The 27,308-nt window shown below is 35.8% G+C and overlaps 1 protein-coding gene across 4 annotated transcripts in view; it reads right to left on the bottom strand.

The window, feature by feature from the left end:
* The window catches only part of esrrb (estrogen-related receptor beta), a 68,490-nt gene extending 54,052 nt beyond the window's left edge, over window positions 1–14,438 (bottom strand). Inside the window, exon 1 of one of the 4 annotated variants that reach the window (XM_051133890.1) lies at window positions 14,344–14,438. Coding sequence is in view for 2 of the 4 variants with exons in the window: in XM_051133889.1 (XP_050989846.1) it covers window positions 10,961–11,199 (239 nt within the window). In the remaining 2 variants the exon portion in view is untranslated. Of the gene's footprint in view, window positions 1–5,803; window positions 5,843–6,477; window positions 7,772–10,960; window positions 11,392–14,343 lie in introns of those variants that run through there. The other 3 variants (XM_051133889.1, XM_051133892.1, XM_051133893.1) reach the window with 3 other exon arrangements.
* Window positions 14,439–27,308: the final 12,870 nt, after the last annotated feature.

Here is a 27,308-nt window from a genome sequence, read left to right as displayed (position 1 = left end):
AGCTGATGAGTAAAGCTAAGGTCATGGTTTACCAGTGAAATGTGTAGCTTGGATGAACTGAAGTCACTTTAGATAATCAATTCATTGAGGTAAATTATTCCAAATGTAAAGAAACATAACATCATCTTTTTTGTATATTACATAATTTTAAATCGTCCTGTGGTGTGACAAGTACATGTTTAAAAGTACAAGTATTGAGATAAAAGCATCTATCAAATACATTTATGTAAATAATTCAAAATGTAAAACTAAATCACTTCTTTTTGAAAAAAACAAAAACAAAACAAACAACAACTACAACAACAACAACAAAAATTGTAAATATAAGGATAATTGAAACTGGCTAAAATGCATCATATTTTAATTAAAGCATATTTTAGATTTCATTCAAATCATCTTTTTGTCTATACAAGCTCGATTTGAATGGTCCTTAGGTCCCTACCCATAATTCCAAATCACCTTTGTTTTTGTATTTTTTTTTTTTTTTTTTTTCACACAACATAAAATCACAATGACCTATGAAAGTGGCGATCAGTGATGGGAATAATGGCGTTACTAACAGGGTTTTTTTTTTAGTAACGAGTAATAAAGCAAATTCCTGTTCCCCCGTTACAACGTTACTGACAATACAATGCGGCATTACTATAGTTTATTATAATATTATTATCATTTTATTTTTCAGTAATATTGTTATTAGTAGTAGAATTTGTAGTAGTTTTGTTATCTAAATTATTATAATGTCATATTATACTGCTTGACTGACTGATGCTATTTACTTTCAGATATTCAAAAAACTGTTCCATTAAGCTTTATATATGTATAGAAGTCAACGTTTAAAGTGGACCAAACCTTTTATCAAAGTTGTCCTGAAAACAAAACAATACCCATTCTTGTCTTAGGACAACTTAGATGAACTTTTTTGATCCACTTCAAATGTTGACTACAATATAATAGTATATCAGATATTTATTATTAGACTGGTGAGTAAACGAAAAATGTCATTCGTTTCACTTAAATTTCATTCATTTAACATATTTAATATTGGGGGCATCCAAGTTATTTGACATATTTAAACATGTTTTAAAAAGTAACACAATAGTTACTTTTCCTGGTAATTAGTTACGTTTATAATGATGTTACTCAGTTACTAACTCGATTAGAAGTAACTAGTAACTATAACTAATTACTTTTTAAAAAGTAACATGGCCAAAACTGGTGGAGATGCATCACATACCACTAAAATGTTTAGTATTATTTTCTGTTGCAACAACGATTTGTGTAAAATAAATAAATAAATAATATTTCATTTGTAATCTTTATTAATTATTAATTATTATCATACAATATATTTTATTTATATGAAATTATATAATATATTTTAATTTATTTATTTAAAAAAAATGAATTCAGTATTTATTTTTCCCCTTTTCCTTTCTGATTTAATAATACTGTATACATATCACAGGGTTAAAAGTACAAACACTAGTACAAATATTCAATGTCATCGCTAAATTAATGACCTCATAAAATCTGCATGCATAATAATTCTATAAGAATAAGTTTTAAAATAGTTCAGCATGTCACACCACAGAACGTCTTTCCAAAACTATTCATGACTCAACTCCAGCTATTTTGTTCTGGCATTGTACAGTCATTTCTGTGGTCAGTGAAAGGGCAAGTAACAATCTCAACAACTAGTCTGAAAGAAAAAAACTCCTACTGAACCAGTGACATGCTGAGAGTTTGAGCCATAGAGGGAAAAAGAATGAGAAGGAGTGAAGAAAACAGCAAGGTGAGAGGGAGACAGATCGATATTCGGTGACGGTGCCCGGTTACTGCAGAAGAAGAGACCGGCCCGGCTCGGCTCGCTGCTCCGCCAGTTAAACTCATGGGCCAAGGATTAAATTTAGTCCGTCTGCCTCGCATCACCTCTGCGGCCTTTATCAAACTATGAGCTCACCCGCGACAACACTGTGAGCCTTTAGCACGCCACGTCCCGCTGCAGGCCCAGAAACAGATCGCATCTATCGATCCCCGCCGCGTCCTTCCTGTGCTCAGGATGTGGGGGAGGAGAGACACGCGCGTCACCTCTCTAACTAGCGCTCTCATCCGCCACATACTGTAGGAAACATCACACAGGACCGGCAGCCATTACCCTTTAGCCCTAGCAAAGCCAGTTAATGCTCAGAAATGACAGCTTGCACAAATAAAGTCATAGTGAACACAACAAACTCCAGACTGACCTCACAATAATTTAATGTAAATATACACATTGTTGGACAGTCACTAACTAAGAGTAACAACACCTAATTGCATTGCTTTTCTAGTAACAAGACACTTGTCATACGACTTGCAGTAAAAAAATATGAAAATGCAACATCTTTGTTTTTTACATTTTATCAATATAAACTGGTCTTATCTTGCACCAAACTGAATCATTTTAGTGAATCGGTTGATTTAGATGATTCATTTCAACGATCTAGCTCAAAATAAAAACAATTGATTAATTTCTTTTGAGTCTCTGCAGACGAATTTAGTTAAAAACCGCTGTTCATCATTATATTTCTGACTTAGCAAAATAAATGAAACAGATTTATACTTATTTGTCACCTGAGTGTATGTGGGTATATATTATTCAGGAACAAAAATGAAATTGAAAAACAAATGCTTATATCATTTAATGTAAATAAATATTATAACATAGCACAATAAAATATGATAATATAACTGAAAATAAATAAAAAACATTTTCTTTCCTCATAATTAATAAATGCATACCTTAATATATAATATAAATTAATATAAATAAACAATGATAATAGTAATACATATAAAAATAACAAATAGTAATAACTAACAGCAATACAACAACAGCATAATAATAAATATAACTAAAAATAAATAACGTTTTTCTCTCCACAAAATGATGTACTTTGATGTTTTAGGAAAAACAAAATCAGAAAAAATATAGCTTAATGTTTGCAAAAATATATAAATAAATACAGAATATATTTAGTGGATGTTTATTTTCTAATATATAATATTAAACAGTTTTAAACCCCTATATTTTTCCAAAGTTATGTATTTTGAGAGTTTCACAAATTTCTATTGCACCAGAAAATAGATAGACATGAAATCACTCTCTCTGTGTATAATCTGATGGTTGTATATTAAAAATATATCGTCCAGTTGAATAGCTTTAATGTACTTTCTGTTTTGCTTGTAATGTATCAAAGTAGTCAGAAGATTAGCTTGCAGTCTTTCTTTCCAAGTGATGCAGTTTCAAAATAATGTGCACATATACTGTATAATGAAGGGAGTGTAAATCAGGCGGTGTGTGACGAGCGCGGCAGCGAAAGAGTTAACATGTAAAAGTGTGTGAGCCCAACGGTAAAGCTCCCTCTTGAATTGAACAGTTCATCATACGAAAAAGTAGTTCATTCCTCGCGTGGAGCACACTTGGGAAGGTTTTTTTAAAATCGTTCCCCTTTTTTCCCTCTTTACACTAGAAATAATGCATATTCCTCATTTTTCTGCTAAATAATTAGCTGCCAAATCAAATATGCTCCTAAGACACAGAGGCAGATGAGCATATGATTCATGTCGTCTGAACGAGACCATCTTATACCGTGTGTGTAGGGCTTGACACATTTAACTGCACAAACACAAACACCCTCACATACAAACCATGAATGTCTATTTTCACACTGTCTTCTGTGAACCAAGCCTGCGATTACATAATGCCGCAACAATCCTAAACAGAAACATCAGATGACATGTGAACTGTGTGACGTGTGCATTATGGGATGCTTGCACCACTGAACGAGTCCATCAGCGTTACAGTAACGCGTGTGAATTACAGCTGACGCGGTGCATGAAATCACACGCTCATCTCCATCACATATCTGAGCTCATCAAACACATCCTCGTGACACACGAGCGTATACATGCATCTTTACTCGTAAGCAAAAACAACACACACTCTTCAGCAGATGCTGAGATATTCAATCTTTCCTAACTTAACTTGGGAGAAACCACTCTGAGAAAACTAAATAAATAATATTAGAAGTATATTAGAAATTATATGCCAGCTTCTTCACTCATTTTGAGTGTTTTATAGTGAGGCTGGGTTAGTTAATATTAAGTTAATATATATCTCAATATTTTTCAGGCTAATGTCAGTAGTATGTATTTGCTCAGAAATGGCTTAAAATGACAAATAAAGACATTATTTCAATCAAACATAACAGATTTTTTTTTTTTTTTAAGCAAAATACAGCAAAAGTCTAGTTAAAAATAATCTGTAAGCAGTTTAAAACAAAACAAGAAGACATTTTAACTTTTGTTTTTAAACAAGGAGGAATTATATAGAATAATTTTCATAATAAATTTGCATAATAATGTGCAAGTAGAGCAACTTTTATTTTTAACTTGTCATGCTGACACTTCTTCTGACCTAACTAAACTAATCAATTCATTTAAATGGATGGTTTAATGAAGTGCTTCTTATTTAACCTTGTTACAAAAGAGAGTTTAACATGTGTGCCACACAACTAGCTCAAATAACCGTTGTTTGTCTGCGATCTCACAATTTTCAGGTAGTAGTCTTTGTGTAAATGTCACTAAAACACCAACTCAAATTACAATTACGTCATACTTCAATATAGAAAAGTTAATACCAGAAGTTTTAAACTAATAGTTTGTACCTTTCTTAAACAGTGTCATTATTACACTCCTCTCTGTAAACTAGTACTGATGACTGCATTTGTCTGTCTGTTCACTGCTTTACACCAAATCCAACAGAATCAGCACAAAACCATCCGTATTATCTTGCCTTTTGTGTTATTTCATCAGATGTTCTGTCTGATTAATTTTAACGACAATATTCGCCGATCACAATAACATCTGACAGCAGACGTCAAGATTTATTACAGAAAAACACTTTTCCAACCACCATTATGAGCACTTGCACAACTCGGTCTGTGTTGAAAATTACGGATCGCAAATGAGCGGCGCATGACAAAATCAGGTGATGTTTGTATGCGCTCTCTCCCGTCACTGGAGCAGGAGGTTTTCCATGTCATCTGACTGCAGCTCACCTTCATGAACGCAGCAGATTTCCATTGTAATGTCCTCTGATGATCTGTGAGTGTTCACAGGTCAACGTGAGAGGAGACGCTGAATATCAGACCCTGATTTACACGAAGCAGATATCATCACCTCAACACCGAATTAAAACACCTTCACACAGAGAGACCAGCAAGGCCTTATAGATGATAAAGAGTGTATGTCTGAATACAGAAATGAAGTAAACACACAAAACTGTGTGCTGTTATAATAACAAAATAATAAACTTATCAACTTTGTATATCCTTGTTTAATCATATGTCCAGTGAACAGTATTTTGAGACCAGTCGGTAATATTAGACAGATGCCGACATGGAACGGTTGAGTGACGCACTTGTGGTCAAGAACATAAACAGGGTCCTGGATTAAAAACATTTGTGAAGCACTGCTCTAAAACACTTGTGTGTTAACAATCTACTTACTATTTAACTCTCACTATTTCTATCTTGTTTAGTGCAGCCAAGCACTGTACATGTGAGTATGCAAACACTGAATATTCTACCTTGAACTGACACTTGGATTGACAAACTAACAACACCTCAGAATAACACAGTTTAACATAATATCATTAAAGGTGAATAGTGCCTTTCTGCAGCAAAACTGAACTGCACTAATAGGCACAAGGTTTTTCTAAACACTCCCCCTGTCAAACAGTAAGTCCCACCCCCAAACTCACATCATTGGTGGAGTCAGAAGTTGACATGTTGGGCCCCTCAAAGAAATAGATCAGTGTTTGTCACAATGTTTCACTCTTCACGGGAAAGTGCCATTTAAAAGTTTGGGGTCAGTAAGATTTTATTCATCAAGGATGCATTAAATTGATCAAAAGTGAGAGTAAAGACATTTATAATATTACAAAAGCTGTTCTTTTAATCTCTTTATTCATCTGTGAATCTTGAAAAATAAAATGTATCACAGTTTCCACAAAAATATTGATAATAACATTGCTAATAATCAGAAATGTTTGTTGAGCAGCAAATCAGCATATTAGAATGATTTCTGAAGGATCATGTGACACTGAAGACTGGAGTAATGATGCTGAAAATTCAGCTTTGATCACAGAAATCAATTACATTTTAACACATATTCACATAGAACAGCTATTTTAAATTGTAAAAATATTTCAGATTTTTTATAAATAAATGCAGCCTTGGTGAGTAGAAGACACTTCTTTCAGAAACATTTAAAATTCATACAAACCCCAAACTTTTACAAGAAAGAAAGAAAGAAAGAAAGAAAGAAAGAAAAGATGTGGTTGTGTAAGATATGCATGCAAACCAAACGCACAGGGACAGACCAGGCAGTCACAAACTACAGGACCCTAAAAGGCTCGCTGGGCATCTCACACACCTGTGGCGACATCATTTCCTTTCCTAAATCCCACCCAGTTCCTGGCGCTTCCGCTCCTGCCTGCAGTGCAGGTAATGACTGTGTCTCGGGCCGCCGGAGGTCTGGATGCAGCACACTCAGTTTGGCTGTCAGGTGGAATCAGAGCCGCAATGGTGACAGACCGTTTCAATATTGATTTCATAAATAAACAGAGCAAACCATCGATCCTAATGTTATTTTGCATTTCAATTACTGCTCAGAAACATAACCTTCAAACGACTGGCCGCTCAATACCAATACCATTCTCTGATAAACGCCCGCGTATCACCCCACGGACATTCGGCCTCACGTTTTTTTCTCCCCTCCTCTCCAAAGTGTAAATTAGCGGACTTAGCATTTTCCCCCCGCAACATTTGATTACCGAGCAAATCAGGACCCGGCGCTCGGATCGTTTGCTCTCAATGCGTGGGATTGATGCAAATAGAGAGCAAGTGCAACGGACGGGCCGCACGTTAGCGTTAGCGACGTGAGATGCATATATACATGTGCGGCTTTACATGCGACCAGGGTTATTACAGCCAACTAAAAAAAATACAAATTTTAAAAATAAATAAATAAAATCGAAAAAGGTTAACAGAAAAATATCTAAAATAATTTAAAAATAAATTATTAAAAATGTATCGAAAAACGAACTTATTTCAGCAAACTTTCTCATTTTCATTTAGTTTAACTCAATTTACTAAAATAACTAAAACTGAAATAAAATTGTATAAAAACTATATAGACATTTCTGTGATATTGCTTAAATACACCTCAAACTGAATGTTCAAAAGACTGCAACTTTGTAAAGGTGACACAACAATCATGCTAAAGTTAGTATTTGTTACAGGCAAGCCCTGCTGTCTATAGCATCACTGCTTCCTCTGTGGTCTCCTCTGAGTGAGCATGTATGCGTGTGTGTGCGCGAGACCCCCCATGTGGCATGCGTTGGAGGGCCATTATCCTCAGCACGCTAACGGAGCTGGGTTTATTTTTAAACCTGCTGTCACGGCGTGGCCAGGATGCCAAGGTTACCTCTGTGAGAACTGGGGGACGGATGGGCGACGTCGGGCGGTTCGGTCACTGCCGCAGGGTGTGAGAGCGCTGAAAGTGACCCTACCGTCAAGACACGCTGAGACCGCAGCGCTCGCGCTACAACACAGGCCTTCCTTCCAATACACATTCAATTTGGGAATTTACACATATGCATTATTGAGAAATTTGCCATTCTTTGAATGTTTGATGGTTGCATTACACACTACACTCTTAGAAATAAAGATTGCAATAGGGTGCTTTTCACAGCGATGCAATAGAAGAACCATTTTTGGTTGCTCAAAGAACCTTTTAGCAAGCAGTTCTAATAATATAAAGAGCTTTTTTCTTCTTTAAAGAAGCTTCAGTGCAGTGGAAAGCTTCCACGGATGTTAAACACGTCTTTGGGAATAGAGTTGTTATAATGCAAGCTTCTGATGCATAAAACAAGCTGGTTAGAGAGCGTTAGAGGTGTCAGAGTGTGAACCAGGATTATATGTGCACAGATGACAAATATAGAGCACCAAAGACCCTCAGCAGAGCATGTGTTGATAATAAACACGCAACGGAAAGAACGCAGGTGAGTGACACGCTGCATGTGCATATAAAAACACTGCGCTGCGCTCACCCAAAACAATCCCCCGCTGGTACCCAGAGTCTGTGTGTTTGTTTGAAAAAGCATGCAGCGAATCGAGAAGCGTGCTCGTTTTGGCCAAAGGTCAGCTGGCCGGCGAAGGGCTCGCGGAGAGAATCGAAACCCTCTCCAGAGCTCATGAATATGTGGGCTGACCACAGCCATGGATCTGTGTGAGTAATGTTTTCTGAAACCAAATTACTGTAAGCTGATCCCATCTGGATAGTGTCAGAGCCGGCCGCTTTGGTTACCCGCGATAGCATCTCCTCACAGACAGCAAAAATCTGATTAACCCAACAGCACTGAAACACTTGCTCAAAGAGCGCCGAGCTTTTAACTTAAGATGCACTAATGCAATTCCCATAGCTGCTTTTTTCCCAACCTAATGCGATAAAACGGAAGGGGGAAAACGGAAACGCCAGAGATACGCGCTTCATGCGCTCGATCCGCCAACTCGGTAATGAAGTCAAACAATTGTTCAATTGAATTTGTCTTGCGGTGCTTATACAGGTTTTCTGCATACGGCATAATCCAGCTGTCATCCCCGCGAAGCCACCGAGAGCCTGAAATGAGGCCGCAACGAGCGAGAATATGTCTAGTCAGTCTTCGCTCCGGGTCATATTGAATATCCCAGCTGAGTAAAGAAGACGTCAAAGTGACCGGCTGTTTCGCCACGTTCCTGAATGGCTCAGATCTACCCATGAACGCTCAAACACGCAGCATGCGGTTTACAAACAAAAGACAGGAGCGATGTAGCTGCAGCCTCAATCTCAACACATGCCAGTAAACATTTACCGGTGGCCGTTTCAATGTGAATCCAGTGCAGCGGTGCATCTGAGGACAGTGTGTGTGTGTGTGACAGACACCCAATTCACACACATGCAACCATCAGTAAACGATCAGCAGCCGTAATCACACACAGCCAGCCGCTCACAATGCTCTTCGTGTTCATAAAATGTTTCAGTTTAATCAATCACTTCAAGGATTGTTGATATATTTTAGGAAATGCTACAACTAACTAAAACTAAATTAAGTGAATTTTTAAATAAAACAAATAAACGTAAAGATGCACAATAAGGCCAGTCAAAAACCTAAAACAGGTTCCTCTGTTGCACACACACACACATAAAAAAAACCCCACTGATACTAAATTTGAAATTCATCAACAGATGTGTTAACATTTTTTAATTCATAATAAAAAAATGTGCATTTATTATTTTCTATGCAAAGAGATTAAGATATAGAATTACATCAGTATTAGACATTTGTATATCAAAATAATTTGGTACATTAACAGCACGTCAAATAAATGTGTAACATGATGGTGTTTAAGCAACAAATCAGCAGTGACGGTCAGATTTATGAAATGCATATTTAATGACAGACAAATAAAGCAAGAAAAAATCTTTTGCATCTTTTAAACATTTTAAAAACTCTTCATAATAATTAAATCACTAAATAAAGCATCAGTAAGGGAAATCTCAATTCAGTTTTACACTATTTCAGATTTTAAAATTTCACTGGAAACAGAATAATTTGTACAAAACAAATTACTCTTTATAAAAATATGAATTTTAAATAAAAATGATCCAACTAAATAATTCTAAACAAAGGTTTTCTAATGAAAAAAGCGATTGTGGAAATGCATGCGTGGAGGCGTCAGAGCAGCTGAGCTGTATTGAACCTTTGTAATCCGTCTTAGTGTAAAACTACAAAGCAGCTTAAAATATGTGTGTTTAAGATGACTAAAGTGTGCAGAGAGTAATCTAGTCAAATTTACCCAAAACACACACACATACACAGAGTCTGCATTCGGCCATTTCATTATGTCAGAGCTGCTGGTGTGACACGTTACTGAGAGTAAATGAAAAAATCCATATCCAAAAATCCATCAATGGATCAACACACATGACACTTTTTGGTCAATGTATCAAAATGTTGATTTTTTTTTGTGATAAAATTTTAAATTAGAATTGTTTAGTTACTGTTTACTGTCAATTAGAACAGTTGTCTGTTCCTGTCAATACATAATTTAAAACGCTGTGTAAAATTACTGTGTGTGACATACTGTACACACACCCTTAACATTTATGTTTCATAAAAAAAAAAGCTAAATAAAGATGTGCCTGAAGACAATTTAGAGAGAAAGTGTTTCATGCAGTTTCAAGAATTGTTGAAACAAAAAATATAAAAACATTATGACAGGAAAATAAGATAAAAAATTAGACAAAGTCTAATCCTAGTCTTTATAAAGCGAGCACATTATCACACAACCCAACGTGAGCTGCGATCTCAGAGCGGCTCTCAGGCGGCCCCGGGACACCTGGACCCCTTCAGCCGCTCCTCTGGGGCCACTCCACCATCCAAAAGACCTTTCTTTCACCACAACCTCTCTCATTCAATTAATTCATTTAATGAACAAACATCCGTCCTGTGCTTTTTGTCCTGCCTGAACCCTTAAGACTTGTTTTCAAACACTAACGGCTCTAGAAGAGCGTCCGAGTGCCGAGACGCATGCGTCACGCAACACACTACAACAAACAAACAACCTACGTTAAAGCAGAAGACAAAAGTGTCTCTAAACCTCACTCTGCTGACATTCAGAACATAAAATTGTGGAAGGTAACACTGTGTCCATGCAGATGAAAACACATCCCTATCACAGCAGCAGAAAGTTCAACCAGTGCAACAAAACTGTACTATCGCCCTAAACAGACATGCAAACAGCAAGAAAAACAGACAGACAGGTACTGAAAACAGGAAGCAGTGTTAGTGCATGAAAGAGGAAGATGCACCTACTGGTTATGATAGCTGAGAGGATCAGGGATGCAAAGTTCGGAAATGTCCATCAGCCCAGTTTTAGCATTCCAGGAGGAAGAGAAGAAGGAAAGAGGATACGCCGGACACTCGCCTCTCCCCCCAAAACCACAAGCGAGCACCTTCAGAAAAGTTGCGGCGAAAAGCCCCTCCAGCAGCGCAGCCCACCGCCAGCTCAGGTACGCATGTGTGTGTCTCTGTGTGTATGTGTGTGCGCGCATGCACGTGTGTGTGTGTGAGTGGGGGGGAGGGGGCTGGTCGGGGTGAAGCGGAGAGAGAGAGAGAGAGAGAGCGAGCGAGCGAGGCTGCGGTGGCAGGAGAGCGCGCTACGATGAGCGTGTGAGCGGTGGAGAGGCAGAAATGAGTGTTTGCATGCTCAGTGTCGGCCTCTTTAAGACTGAAGAGCTTGATGAATATGGAACAGCTGCTGTTGGCTGCTGCCTCAGAGGGGCGGGGCTTCAACACACAGATGGGGCGGTGCTACGCTGGGGAGGGGGAGGGGGAAGAGAGCAGGAGGCGGGGCTGATGTGCAGTGTGCTGAAATACTCCCACAGACGATCGCACACACAAGCAGCCAGTCTCTATAACAGACTGAAGCAGATATATAAAACCAGACGGACAAAACAACTCATCTGGCGAGGAGTAAACCTTTTATTATCTTTTTTGTTTTGCTTTGTTTTGTTTATTGACAATGACAGTTTGAAATAAATCTGTGCTCATCTACCCATCATGTTAACTATAAAATGTTATTCAAAAGCAGTTTTTTCATTAAAAAAATTACTGTAAATAAATGTAAAATTACATAAAAAATCTAAATATGTATTATAGCAACTGTAGAATGTTATTCTAAAGCATTTTTTTTAAAGGAAGAATGTTTAACGCTAAAAATCTTTAAGAAACTAGTCCTCATCTATTTATTGTGTTAACTCGAAAATGTTAATCAAAATCATGTTTTTTTCTGAAACAGATGTCACATTAAAAATCCTTAAACATACACACACACACACACACACACACTCTATTATGAAGTCTGCAAAAAATATACAAAACGTAAATGCAAATGTTACAATAACATTATATAAGTTCCATTTTAATTTTGATTATTTATTTATTTATTTATTTTTTAATAAAATTAAAATGTATAAGCATTGGTTAAAAATGATCTGTTTTCATGTAATGTCATGAAATAGTAAAAACAGGGGAGACGCATTTGACAAATCTGACATGCAGTTACAGTCACACTAAAGATCCATGCAAATTTTGTGTATGAAATTTTACTTCATTAAATCGTTTGAACATTTGAGAGCAAGTGCTGGACGGTTTTTAAGTCATTAGTCAAAGAGTGGACACCCAGAAGCTGAAAATTGCGCTCTGCCTTTGGGGCGCGAAGGTTTATAATCACCAGAGTCTCTGTGTTGATCGAGCCTTGAAGAATGCAGAGAATGCAGATATAGCGTTTCACAGTCATCCACGCTCCTCCGCTACTGTATCGCATTTTATAAGCAGAGAATCAGAAGAGAGCCATAGCAAAAGCACACGCATGACAAGTGGCCAGTTTGAACAGCTGCCTGAGTGTCACAAATTCACAAAACACACACACACATGGCTGAAGCATGCTGGGTAACAGATATGCATTGCAAAATAAATCATTTTGATGAATCTACATCATTCAGGTGTTAGGTGAGCTGATTTGTGTATTTTTAATGGTCGACATATGCCTCTGATTCCACATGACTCCTGAACCCCGCCCTGCTCTATTCAATGGCTCACGTTTCCATAATCAATACTAAAACATCACACAAGCTCTATTGATCATCGCAGGACTCGCTGCAAGCCTCAAAACTCAAACCTTATGTATTCGGTGAGACATCAGAGTGTGAATGCTCATGATACTGTAAAACTGAAAAGAGCACTAATCTCTGTGTTCCCTGTAACTGTAATAAATATTCTTTTAAATTTAAATTAATTTTAAAGTTCAATATACGGATGCCTGTAAATGTGCACATGCAGTTCATACAGACACATAAAAAGCCAATAACAAAATACAAAAAATAAAAATACTTGTGAGAGAATCTGCATGTGCTTTTTTTAACTATATCATCAGCAGCAGCATGTGGCTGATACGGAGTGGATGATTGATGTCTCTGGGATTCAGGAACATACAGTAATTTAATTGAAAAACATGGAATTAAAGGTCATTCATCCACGAACCTAATCCATATGATTTGCGTACAATCCCTTTGGAATGCTTATTAAGGTCTGGTCTTATGTTACACAGGATTTGATATCAAACGCTGATATTGTGCTCGTGTTAAATGATGAGATCTCTAGATTTAATTTAGCCATACACACATCTCATGTGCCTCTGCTCTGAGAAAACAAACTGCACACGATAATGCACAAATTAATTTAAAACTAATTCTATACATATATTACAAAAAAAAAAAAAAAGTCCAAGTAAAAGCTGACGTATATTCAAAGCTGAAGTTAAAGGTTTTCAATGTCAAGTCATTCTGAGTTTTAATTTGATCTATTTATTATCAGTGACTTTAGTTACAGTTTAGCTTTTGTGGTTATTATTCTTCTGCTTCTGAATTCAGTTTGTCACAATAAACTCGTCACAATAAAATTAACAAATTCAGTAAAGCTCAGTATGTGTGTGTGTATTGTGTTTCAGTCAGTGTACATTTGCTATTGTATATAAGGTGCTCAGCAAAAAGTCAAGCAGTTTTATTGACCATAGTATTTATATCACTCTTAACTACTCTTTATTCCTAACAGACAGATTTTTCTCTCAGAGATGCTGAATTTGTCTGATTACACACGTTGGTCCAGTTATCTAGATTTCTAATGATTTTTATGTATTGGTTACAAAATAACACTAAAAGAAGCAGCATTTTTAGAATTTAACTTTATTGTATGTATACATATTTTTCCAAATGTCCCCACATGGAGATATATCTCTCTTCTGGTATCTCTCTTCTGAGGACAGTTTTAACCCTGAACTTACAGCTACGTAAAACACACGAATAAAAACTTCCTAGACAGAAAGAAGGAAAAACACTGATCAGACTGTAAATGTGCTGACACGAGATCTGTGCGCTTAGTTTGAGTGACATTCGGTGTGTGATTTGCTCAGCTGTATCATAAACATAAATAAAATTAAATAAACGAACCAACGCAAGTGATTAAGCAAAAGCTAATCGATAAAGCTTTGATAGATGTAAGTAAAACACAACGGTGTGTGAAAGTTCCCGCCACTCCAGAGGCTCAACAACTCACTGACAGAAAGAGAAAGACAGAAAGGTAATATTTCAGATGGAATGTTCCAGAAAAGAGGAGAAGAGGGGAGATAGTGAGTGTACCTGCAGACACAGACACACGGAGCTCATCCTCAGGTGCGTCTCCATCTCCTACTGCGCGCGTTTAACGCGGAGCGCGCGCCGCTGGACGTTCATTTGTATGAGCTCCTCCTCCCGCCGCTGACCACTCAAACCGCGCTAAACTCTCCCGCCAGCGTGCAGCCTGCCGCTTTCAGGGGAATAACTTGTTTAATCCATCATAACTTTGAACAGATGCCTATATCTCTGTATTGTAATTGTTGTTAGCCAAACTAAACGTTCCATCTCAACTATCTTAAAGTCTTAAAACCGTTTAAATAAAAATGTAAAAGTGTTAAAGTGTGAGAAAAACACAATTCTATCAGTAACGTATATCGTAACGGAAAAAGCTCTAACGGCGTACTGTTGCTATGGTTACCCGCGAGCGCGATTTCACCGCGTTGCGACGTAAAAACTACGCATTCTTATTTTTGCAGTTAATGAAAACGCGGCTTTTTATTTATTTATTCATTTTTTAATTTCTTATTCTTTAGGTGATGTTCTGGATTAAAACTAACGTATTAATCTCACGTAAAACTAATTTATCCTTAGTAAAGTAGGATTTTATTAAAAAAAAAGTTCAACTAAACAGACGTAAACAATTAAATATAGTAGAGTACAACTTTAAATGTCTCTGTAAAACCTGTGCTTAGGCTAGTCTTAAAAGTTAGTCATTTAATTTCTGTTTTTCAAAAGCAACTTATTAAGGTCAGTTACATGAAAAGGTAGACTGGTTTAATTGGAATCTGAAACGTAAGACTGGTTTAGACGGCTAACTGCAAGTTGGTAAAACTAGTTCTTAACACACAGTCTGAACAATGTGGCTGTGTTTATGCAGCTGGACCCCGGACAGGCTGGCTTGCAGGACAGTTTTATTCTACACAAGCACTTACAATGATCATAATCTATCTATTAAACACAGAATGTTCCCCTAACACTAGTAAAACCTCAAAAGCCATGTCAATTTTACAAGAAGCGTATACTAATTTCACACTTTTAAGAATTCCCTGTCATTGCCAAGGTTTCTATTACCATGGGAATCCTGACCAGAGGCCAATGAAGGGCTATAAACAAGAATATTTGGACTAGAGCACTAGTTAGTTGTGTTGGCTGGGTGGATTTCACTGATGAATAAATCAGAAGAACAACATGAGCGTCTGGACTGAGCTGAGATCACACCAGTGTCTGTAATAATCACTGGCTTAAATGTCATGACTATTAGTTTTAAATGCCTAAACTGTCTGTTTTGACCATCATATAGTTTAAATTAGCATCCAGGTGATTTTACAGCTAGTTTAATGAAATAAAAAAAAAAAAAAAAAAAAAATTAAGTTGTTGTGTAGAGATTTTTTTTTTCATCCATATATTGATAAAAAGACAGACAAGCAAGCAGATGAGCAGAACAGCTTCAGTGATAAGAGAGAAATAGTGCTTTCTTAAATCCTGTATTAAACTTTCAAGCCTATCACTGGGACATCCCAAAGACAGATACCTGAGTTTCAGAGTATGAAAACTGTAAATGAGTCTGATTCCACTAGACTCCACTAGAGGGAGTGCTGTTTCACCACAACTTAAACACCAATAAACAACCACTAATCACTGAAACCAAGACAATCACTTCAGGGAATGTGCAGTATTTGTTACAGCTTTACATCTCATTTCAAACACATTCTGAAATCAGGTTATGTATATAAAAGCAAAATATATAGCACTCTGTCAGCAAATGTCAGATATAAACTGATATTTTAGCAAGGACTGGATAGAAGAAGGGACTAGAGACCATATGTTATGACTAACTAATCAGTTAATTCATCAGTTAATGGTGATTGCTAAAGCAACCACCACTATTACTTTTGCTCTTACTTATTATATATTTGACCTGTAACTTGTTTTGCAGTGTTTGTGCTCCAGACATGAATGATTCCTCAAAACTTACAGCCGGTTGGATAAATAATAAGACGGACACAAAGATGTACACTGAGAAGGAACCGCATGTGTATTTTGGGATTGTTTAGCTCAAGTGCATTAAGTAACACCCTAACAACAATCAAAAACAATGAAGCAACACCTTAGCAAATACTAAATGCAAAAGTAAATAAATAAATGTAACAAGTAAATTTAGCTTGCAACACTACACACTGAAAATGATTTGATGTACATTATCCTTTGAAACAGTTTATACAGAATTCAACTATTTGCTATTTGCTAAACAAGTAAGTGCAAATAATTACAAAGAAATGGCAACATTTAAAAACAACATTTAAAAGTAGAAAACACTGAAATAGTAAATAAATTAAATACTCCAATAGTCTTTTTGTTTACAACTTTAAAAAATATTTTTTGCTCAGGCAAACACCACTTAAAAGTCTAATTGACGTTTATATGTACACTGTAAACAAAATAATAAATAAAAAAGTTTATTGGAGTACATTTTATTAAAAAAAAATACTATTTGGTCTTTCTTCTTAAAAAATTATGCTTAATTAAATGTGCTACTTGCCTTTTGAAATTTTCTAATTTACGTTTAAGTAAATCCTACACCAGTTTATTAAGCAAACGCCTTTCCATCTTCTGTTTCTATCAGATGTGCATTATTAATATGCACATGCTAGACACATGCTGACTGTATTCATTTAAAACTAATAGGCCTGCATTTGTGTTTGCAGCCAGTTGCAGAAGACAATAGAGAAGAAGCATTTGATCGCGTGATTGTACAAGAAACCCAAGATGCTCTCAGAACCACAGAAGATATAAAAACACTTTAGTTAATAAACGTGGATAGCCGCTCTTCCCATAAACCTTCATCATGTTGATCCAATCCAGTTGGAAACATCATCTAGTGTATTTGGGGTGGCTTCCCGGGGTCACGGGTGCTAGACAGTGGCTTCTTCTCCGAACTCGTGATACCTACTTATTTTTCCCTGCAGTCTCTGTAAATGAATTAGGGCATCATGGCAAACCCAGTTAAAGTCAGTGGCGTTCAGAGCGGCAGACAGTCAAGACCCAGTGAAATATGTCCTCGGATCAAACAGAATCAAGCATTAATCTAAACTTCTGTCCCTCTGAACATTGCATAATTCAAAACCCAAACATTTTTCTTTCCAGGGCTAAACCAAATAAGAGGCCGTCCACCCTCCCGTGTGCTTGTTTTTCCATCCGTCCCTCTCGGTCCACTCAGTCCATCCACCCAAATTTCATTTGGAAGCCGCGGTCCGGCTGCAGATTTACTCACTTAACAAAACTGGACAGGAGGCCGTAAGTGCTTTTTGAATCTCTGAATGGACGCCGGCATGCACGCGTGCGCCCACGCATCTCTCTCTCTCTCTCCCTGTGCATGTGCGTGTGTTTTGGAGTGTGTGAGGAACGGGGGTGGAGGGGGGCGACTGGGTGGGACACTCAAGAAATGAGGATGTCTACTTCATGGGACCTGACAGGAAATCTATACACTGCAATGTTTATCATTCAGTCATTATCTCGCCGCCAAATGGAAGGACAATAATCCAATCATTTAGACTGGCTTTACCTGAGGCTCTTTTGCAGGTTTTTTAAACAGTAACGTGTCTAATGTGGCAATGATAGAGAGAAGAGTCCATGAGTGTCACTGCATACATAAAAACTCGGTGATGCGGTTGCTGCTCTAGTCAACTCAGGCCGATCGAGCGCTCATCATTTATGGCTCACGCTCTGAAACGGGTGTATTTTCCAGTTCAGAAAGCAGATTAAACTAGATTTCTGTAAGATTTCAGACATTCTATCATGTGGATAAAATGTATTTATGTGTTAATAAACAGCAATGTGCAGCCTAAATGAATACATTTTAACTATGATTCCAGAAAGTAACAGGGTTGCCTGTTTGTTCAATTTCACGTCTTTTTGCTATAAAATAAAATAAAATAAAATAAATGATTGTAAAAGACAGTAAAACAGTCTTTTTAACAGAAAAAAAAAAAAAAAGTAAAAATGCTACTTCCTACAGTACACAATATACAGGAAAAACTATAATAGATCAAACCTTATGTTACTGTAAGTTTAGAGTAATCTTAATTCAGCAGAAACGTAAACTGTTTTTATTAACCTAATTTATAAATCACGTTTTTAAACTGTAATATACAGCTGAGAGTTTTTCGTAACATACAGGATGATTAATCTACAAATACACAGTTTTCAATAATCATTTGACATCATGGTGACAGAGTTGACTGTTGATAGCTTATAGTCATAAATAACTCATATACAGTACCATACAATAATATGAGGTGAAGAAGAATTTTTTTAAAATAAATTAATACTTTTATTCAGCAAGGATGCATTAGATTGATCAAAATGTACATTAAAGACATTTATAATGTTTTCTATTTCAAATAAATAGAAAAAATATATCACAGTTTCCATAAAAATATTCTTGCAGCACAACTGTTTTCAACATTAATAATAATCATAAATGTTTCTTTAGCAGCAAATCAACAATGATTTCTGAAGGATCACGTGGCACTGAAGACTAGGAGTAATGATGCTGAAAATCCAGGTTTGAATACAGGAATAAATTACGTTTTACAATATATTCACGTAGAAAGCAGCTTTTTTAAATTGTAGTACTATTTCACAATTTTACTGCTTTTACTGTATTTTTGATTAAATAAATGCAGCCTTGGTGAGCAGAAGAGACTTCCTTCAAAAAAAGCCTAAACAATTGACCTTTTTGCAGATGCCAATATCCATTGTTTATTTATTTTGTTCTGGCTGTTTCAGCATTTCATTTCTGACTTTATGTAAGACAGTGATAATGACTCACTCAGACTTTAGCATGAACATGTGAAGGCAGCGATAATACAAAATCTACTTTCTGTGTTTTTTTTTCTTCTCAACTCCTCAACTAATTTTCTGTAATTAAATTGTATTCGCCATCGCTTTTTAGTTTCAGCCATTGAAAAACCCATACGGTTATTCGCTAGCACTGAGTCTGTTAATGCTGCTCACATCTGACACCAAAACTGTGAATCTCACCATAACAAGCAGGTCATTAGAAAGTCTTTGGTGGACAGTAAGCGCGTCGGACCTTCTTCACACCAAGAAGCGGCTAAAAGGAAGTTTATCTCATTTGGGAAAGTGAAAGGAGCGCATTCTTATCTGTCAATAAACAGTAATTAGATTTGGTGGCCGATAGCGTCGATTGCTTTCTAATCTAGCTGTCAGCTGGGATGTGTATAATTAAAATCCTGATTGATAAAGGGGTGCGAGACTGGCCACAGTACCGGCGGCGCACGCCTCCTCTCCTCCAGACGCATGCATGTACTCAGATCCACACGATGACTGGAGGAGCAGCAGAAATGAAAGGCCTGAGGAGAAAGAGAGGAGCCAACAGCTTTTATTGATCAGGGATATCTGCTATCAGTGACGCTCCTCAACAAAAGAGCCCGTGGACGCTTGAGGGACCTTCAGCCAACACCACTGTCACTTCACTGCTCCTGCCTTTGACTTCATTTTCATTACTGTCCACTTTATTTATGGAACAGTTCAGCTACAGTTCATTGATTCATTGTCATTCATGTTGTTTCTTTCCTCGGTGAAACATTACAGGCAATATACTGGTGAATTTTACAGCCAAGTTCAAAAAAGAGGCATAACTAAAGTATTTAAAAATAAGTATATAAAAATAAGTTGACTACTATAATGAGATGTGCAAAGAAAGATTATTATACAAATGTGTTGATGGAAAATAAAAGTAATATCAAAAGAATGTGGAATGTTTTGAGGGAGGTTATGGGCAGTAAAATTAATTATAGTCAGCCATTATATTTAATGAATGAACAGAATGTCGAGATAAGTGGTGAAAAAATGGCTGATAAATATAACTCATTTTTTGTTAATGTTGGTCCGAATCTTGCTAAAACTATACCATTTTATAATGAAAATAAAAGTTGGACATTTTTGGATGAAGTTAGTGAGAGTGAAATTATTTCTACTGTCTCTAAATTAAAAAGTAAATATTCATGTGATAGTGATGGCTTAGATATGTATATTGTCAAAGAAACTATATGTTGTATTATTAGACCGTTAAAATATATAATTAACTTGTCTTTTAATACAGGTTCTTTTCCAGAAAAAATGAAAGGGGCCAGAATTATTCCCCTTTTTAAATCTGGCGATAGGCATAGTCGCACAAATTATAGGCCTTTATCTTTGCTTTCTCAATTTTCAAAAATTTTGGAGAAGCTTTTCGTTAAAAAATGTGATTGTTTTCTTGAAAAATATTCTTTGATACACGATAATCAATTTGGGTTTAGAAGCACCCGTTCAACAGCTATGGCTTTGATGAAAATCACAGAGGATATTATTACAGAATTGGAGCATAAAAATTATACAGTTGGAGTTTTTATTGATCTTAAAAAGGCTTTTGATACTCTTGATCATGGTATATTGATATCTAAATTACAGACATATGGAATTAGAGGTGTAGTATTAAACTGGATTACTAGTTATTTAGAAAATAGACAACAATATGTAGAGTATATGGGACATGAATCTAAGTTGGAAACAATGCAGTGTGGAGTCCCCCAAGGCTCTGTGCTGGGGCCTAAGTTATTTATTTTATATATCAATGATCTCTGTGATGAATCGAAGATTTTACGTTTTGTTCTTTTTGCGGATGATATCGGGGAAGAACTTAAAAATATTACTTAAAACTATTGAACAGGAATTGTTTGTACTTCAGAAATGGTTTAATAAAAATAAATTATCGTTAAATTTAAGTAAAACAAAATTTATGTTGTTTACAAATCAAAAATGCCCTGATAATGTTTATTTGACTTTAAATGGAATAATTATTGAGAGAGTGTCAGAATTTAAGTTCTTAGGAGTACTCATAGATGAAAAATTTAAATGGAAGTCACACATAGCTTATGTAAGAAATAAAATTTGTAAAAATATTGCTGTTTTGAGTAAAGTAAAGTTTATGTTAAATTATAAGGCAATGAGAATCCTATATTGTTCGTTTATTTTGCCATATTTGATGTATTGTTTGGAGGTATGGGGTAATTCATATTTTACTAATTTAATGCCCTTATTTATTTTGCAAAAAAGGGCCATAAGAATAATTAATAGAGTTGCTCCAAGAGAACATACTACAAGATTGTTTTTGACAAAAACAAATGTGTGTCTCAGTTTCTGGTGTGAAAACATGGAATTTATTGGAAAATGATCTAAAATGTTGTTCAGATATTTTTCAATTTAAATATAAGAATAAACAGAAGATACTTCAGTTGTATAGAGATGAAGGTTAATGATGTTTTTGTCGTTGTTTTTCTTTTCTTTTTATTTTTTTTCTTCTTTGTCGTCAGAATTATTATCATTGTCAAATTGTTGTTTTTGTTTGTTTAATGCTGTGTAAGTTAATTAATAAAATTGGAAGGATTTTTCCTTTTCTCTTCATGTCTGTGAGGTCATCTAATTTAATTTGTAAATTTTATAATACTAGAATGGGGTAGGAGTTTATAAGATTTTATCTTCATCCTGCTCCTGTTCTTTTTGTCATGGATTGTATTTTTTGTTGTGTTGCTGGATTGTTGTGGTATTTTGTGTTGCATTACCATGAAAAGAGAATAAATAAATGAAATAAAAAAAAAAATTAACAGTAAAAATAAAAGTATTTAACTGTATCATAACAGTAGTCCACATGACAGAATGCACAATTGCATGTAATTTGATGCTTTGTGGAATGGACTGAAAAGTAAGTCACTGTTGATCAATAATAAAAATAGCACCTTCAAGTTTATTATTGGTTACTACATTCTTAAAAATAAAGGTGCTTCACGATGCCATAGAAGAACCTTTTTTGTCTAAATGGTTCCTTAAAGAACATCTGAAGAACCTTTCTGTTTCACAAAAGGTTCTTTGTGGTGAAAGAAGGTTCCTCAGATTATAAAAAAAAAAAGTAAGAACCTTTGACTGAATGGTTTTTTGTGGAACCAAAAGTGGTTCTTGTATGGCATCGCTGTGAAAAACCTATTAAAGCACCATTATTTTTAAAAGAGTAAACACAAACAAACAAACAAAAAAAAAGAAATCTTTCTTTCTTTCTTTCTTTCTTTCTGTCAGATTCTATATTTATCCATTTCAAAGTTTTGCGGAGAGATGAACGAAGCGTTTTTTTATAAAATGAGTATAAAATGTTAGCGATTCGTCATGTGTCAACACTGGTTTACACAGCTAGACAAGGGAATAAAAAAAAAAATAAAATTACAAAAGCAGTGGAAAATAGTCTAGTCTATAAAACTAGAAAATCTAAAAACACATAATAAAAAAAAAAAAAACCTTACACATGAGGATGACAGTGCCGCTCAAAACAACACAACACAGATGTCTCGGACAAGAAAACAACAAAATCCATGTTGGCAGAGGAAAATATCATTTTACAGAGATTGATGGAAAAAGCAGACGGACAGAGAGAGACGAGAGTCTGTCAGTGTGTGACCTTCACTGTCCCGCTCTGATCACCAGACTAAAGTTGACCAAACACGAGCATGAATGATGGCTGTGCACTTCTTTACCTTAAAAACACACATGGATACATACACACACATACACTATTACTCTAAATAGGGACATTGTAGAGACTTATAATGATTTTGTATACAGCTAGTTATAAATACTGTAACCTCACCCTACCAGAAAACACTGCATTTTTACAATTTTAACTCACTTCTAGGCATAAATTTGTGCCATATTTCAGTGTCTTATTCACTAACCAGATGTTATCTGCGCTTATATAGCACTGCATCCTGCATATTTCAATTGAAGTCATTGTTATTTTATTCAGTGCCAAACACGCCGCCTTTTTATTCATAGAGACTTCACATAGTACGAGACATCAGTCCTTCATTCAAACATGACACATCACACATTTAAAGGAATAGTTAACCCAAAAATGAAAACATGTTCACCCTCAGGCCATCCAAGACGTAGGTGAGTTTGTTTCTTCATGGGAACCAATTTAGAGAAGTTTGGCAAAAATGAGCCCATAATCCATAATAATATTTTCCTTCCGTTGAAAAGTGGTCTGGTTTGAAATATGTGGCTGGATTTTGGTGTGAAAGACAACAGGAGATGGACTTTTTCACTGGAGGAAGTGTTATTATGGATTATGGATTTGATTCAAATGTCTTAATTATGGATTGTTTCAGCTTTTGTCTTATCCAGATGTTAACCGATGGACTGAAGTGGTGTGGATTACTCGTGGATTATTGTGATGTTTTTACTCTCATTCTGACGGACCCATTGCAGAGGATCCACTGGTGATGGAATGATACATTTCCACAAATCTGATGAAGAAACAAACTCATCTACAGTTACAGCACTGTTTAATTTTTGATTGAACTAGTCCTTTAAAGTGCGTGTGGGTTTATATAAATCTAAAAAGCAACGGTCCAGCACTTAATTTACTTCTTAATGGCAAACAAAATTTAGTCAGGAACAATTCCATTGGGCACAAAATGACTTTCTTTAGTTTTCAATTTGCGTGTCTATGATGGCGATTGAGATTGATGCGACGGCAGCTCATGCATGTCTACTCTGAGAATTTACCTCATTTAACTGATTTGCATCATTTCCTCACCAAACAATGTCGTTTATTAACTTTAAATCAGATATGAAAAAAATCAGCTGTGGTTTTCCTTGGTGCAGCTCAGATTAACGCAAACACGTTCATACTGTTGAAAATAAGCGATCATAAGTCATATAGTCTATTATTAATTGAAATGTCTGTATGTTGCAAATACTTTATCCTTATTTCTCATTTGATTTCAAAATGTGTTGCAGCTGGCCATCAGGATGAAGCTGTAAGATATTCAGCCGTGTTGAGCAGAGAGTTCAGAGACTGTTAAACACACAGAAGTGAATCTCCCTGCTGATTAAAATGGATGTTCCCATGCTGATCCTTCACCGTAGAACTTTGCAGTAAAGAAACTCCTTAATATTCCCGCCCATGTCTGGCTAATGTGTAAAAGTGATGAATCGCAGGGGGTCAGAGGGCCGCTTGATTGTGCTTCACGGGCAGCCCGAAACGCTCTGAGCCGGACGGACTCCTTCAACACATTTGTGTGCTGTTGACGTAACGTTATTAGAGTCAGTGTGGTGTGGCTACAACTGTTCAGAGATCAGTGATGCTCTTTGTTGTTGTTCAAATGCATCAAAATATCAGGGTCACAAGCTGAGCTACAGTCACTTAAATATGCACCTTCTGTCCTGACATGTGAATCTCCACACAGACATGCAGATAACATAAAACCACCAGTTGAATCATTTGCAAAGAACATTATAAGAAAATACAGTACAGTAGTATGTAGCAGTAAATATAGTATAGTATTGTAAATAATGTCAGAAATTTAATTTAGTGTGGACCATTTATTTGAAGTGGACTTAGGAAAGGAAAGGAAATATGTCATTTTCAAAAAGGTACAAAAGTTGTTACTGAGTTGGTACCCAGTACCATTTAGGTACTAATATGTACACTTGAGGTACTATTATGTACATTCAATGTACTAACATGAACCTTTTAGGTGGTAAATAAGGTATATAGATGTCCCGGTTGAAAAGGTTCAACTCCAGTGACAGCTTTTGTTTTTTTTTATTCAGAGAATTGTCGCACCACATGATGAGTGGTCACTCCAAATGATGCAAAGGCCTTATATAATTCAAATTTATTTAAAAGGAAAAGTTTAGCTCCAGTTATTTGTGAACTTTGCCCGGTCTTGGCTGCTCAATTGACCCTTCGCCAGGAGTTCGATTAACAGGCGATCTGACCAATCATAACGCCACTTTGTCCGAAAAACAAACCAGACAGGAAAATAAATTAAAGTTGGTGAACAAGAACTTGAAAAATTGTGTGTATTGACATCTTTTCACAGGTGAAACAAGATACCTTCTGACGTTCATTCATGTTTATTTTGTGCTATAACTAGTAAATATTAAGAGATACTTCACGGCGATCTGTACGGCGATTAAAGAGCCACAAAACAGTATTTGTTTTTTGAATTTCTCAGAAAAAGAAGTCAAAATTTGAACACGTGGACTTTGTTTCATACCAAAAGAAACCAGCTCTGTCTTTAATTTCGGTGCGTTGTCAGTGTCCTCTTTGCTCCGTGATGTATTTTTCACTGCATGAGAACATGATGTGTGGCAAAAAAGTGCCATGGTTTGTTGGACGTAGCAACAGTAACTAAGGGGGTCTTTGCGAAGAGTCAATTCAGAGTAGCTGAGATCTGAGAATCTGAGATCAGCAAGTTTGTGCTTGACTGCAGGGTCAGAATTAATGTGTTGCCTATGGCAAGCGTTTATTTTACTTTGCTTGGCAATTTAATTTGGCAAAATACATTAAAATAGTTATTATTAAATAAATAATAAATTAATAAATACATTATTACCGAACCAAAATTATATGCTCTAAATTATTTTTTTGCATTTATTTCTCATATTGTACAAAGTTTAATCATAAATCTGAAATAACCCAAATTGCATAAAAATCAATTTCAAATGATACTGAAATAAATTATTTAATGTATATAAGCCATCAGTTGAATATAAAACAGAAAAACTGCCAATCTAGCTTCCCACAAAAGGTCATTATGAAATGTATAATAAAAAGAAATACTTGTTGTTGTAGAAATAACTTAATTTTCTTTTGTTTTTTTTTTTGTTTTTTTTTTTTTGAGGTCATAACACATGACCCCCAAATGTGGTAACTACATACCAGCTGTTATTTTTTTTTTTTTTTTCAAAATTTGAATGAGAGTTACAAACCTTCTTGATGCTTCCATGGGTCATTGGCAAATTGCTATATGATGCAAAGTCCTATCTTCGAATGGATTTCAACATAAAAGTCCCAAAATGGTAGTTTCTTGATGGTTGCACCACATGATATTCATAAAATGGAAATCATCAGACAAAATTTGTTTATATATTATGATGGAAATATAAATACAAATGCTTTGCAGTTTTATACAAGATTACAAAACATTTTGGAAATCATGCCAAATAGTGCAGAAAATTAATCAGAATAAATTTAGGGTAATTTCAAAGATATTTCCAAAACAACAATTATGGCCGGATGGTCGCACCACATGATATTTTGACACTTTGAATAACAGAAAAATGACAAATAACTAATGTTTTTTTAAAAGTTAAAGTGGGTCCATACACAGGAGAGGTACTGTACTTATATATATGGCATCCTTTTAATGCATTTAAACCAATTTTTAACCGAAAAAAAAAAAAAAATGCAATCGGACAGAAAAATGTACATAAAGGCCCTTTAGTCAGTGTAGCTGTTAACATATTTCATTCATTCATATTTCATTCAGTCTCATTTGGCTGATAGAAACCACACAAACACACAGTTTCACACTACACAATATGTGTCCATTCATTTGTCTGTCCATGATGAAAATAAAAATGATGCACGCAACACTTTATAAGCCAATCACAACAGTGCAGACTCAAATAAAGACTATAGACGGTTTACTCCCATTACTCATGAATGGGAGAAACTGCAACACACAATATGGTAGAATATGTCCCGCCTTCTAAATGAAAGAGCCAATCGCTGATTGGTAATGTCACTGTGTCACTGCAGCGGCCATTACTCGCGCTTATGACTGCCCATGCGCATTGGCTGGTCTAGCCTGAAATATGAGCTTTTTTATTGCTATTTGAGCATAAGAAACAACATTTATGGGGCAGTTCATTTCAGATTTTGTTGCAGAATTAAAATATGTAATTTAATTGTGTGTTCAGCAAGCGTTTTTTTGAGATTTCAGGATTCTCCTATTTATTTAGATAGGACTTGGTTTTGCTTGGCCGAAATAGCTAAGTGAACAGACTTTCCTTGAAACAGACTTTGACACAAACCAGATGATTAGAACTGTGGCTGTGATTTAATAAAATAAATATATGCGCTC

The sequence above is a fragment of the Labeo rohita genome, chromosome 17, assembly GCF_022985175.1.
Source record: "Labeo rohita strain BAU-BD-2019 chromosome 17, IGBB_LRoh.1.0, whole genome shotgun sequence".
Lineage (NCBI taxonomy): Eukaryota > Metazoa > Chordata > Actinopteri > Cypriniformes > Cyprinidae > Labeo > Labeo rohita.
The sequence above is the reverse complement of the archived record's forward strand: the minus strand, read 5'-3'. Positions and strand labels throughout refer to the sequence as shown.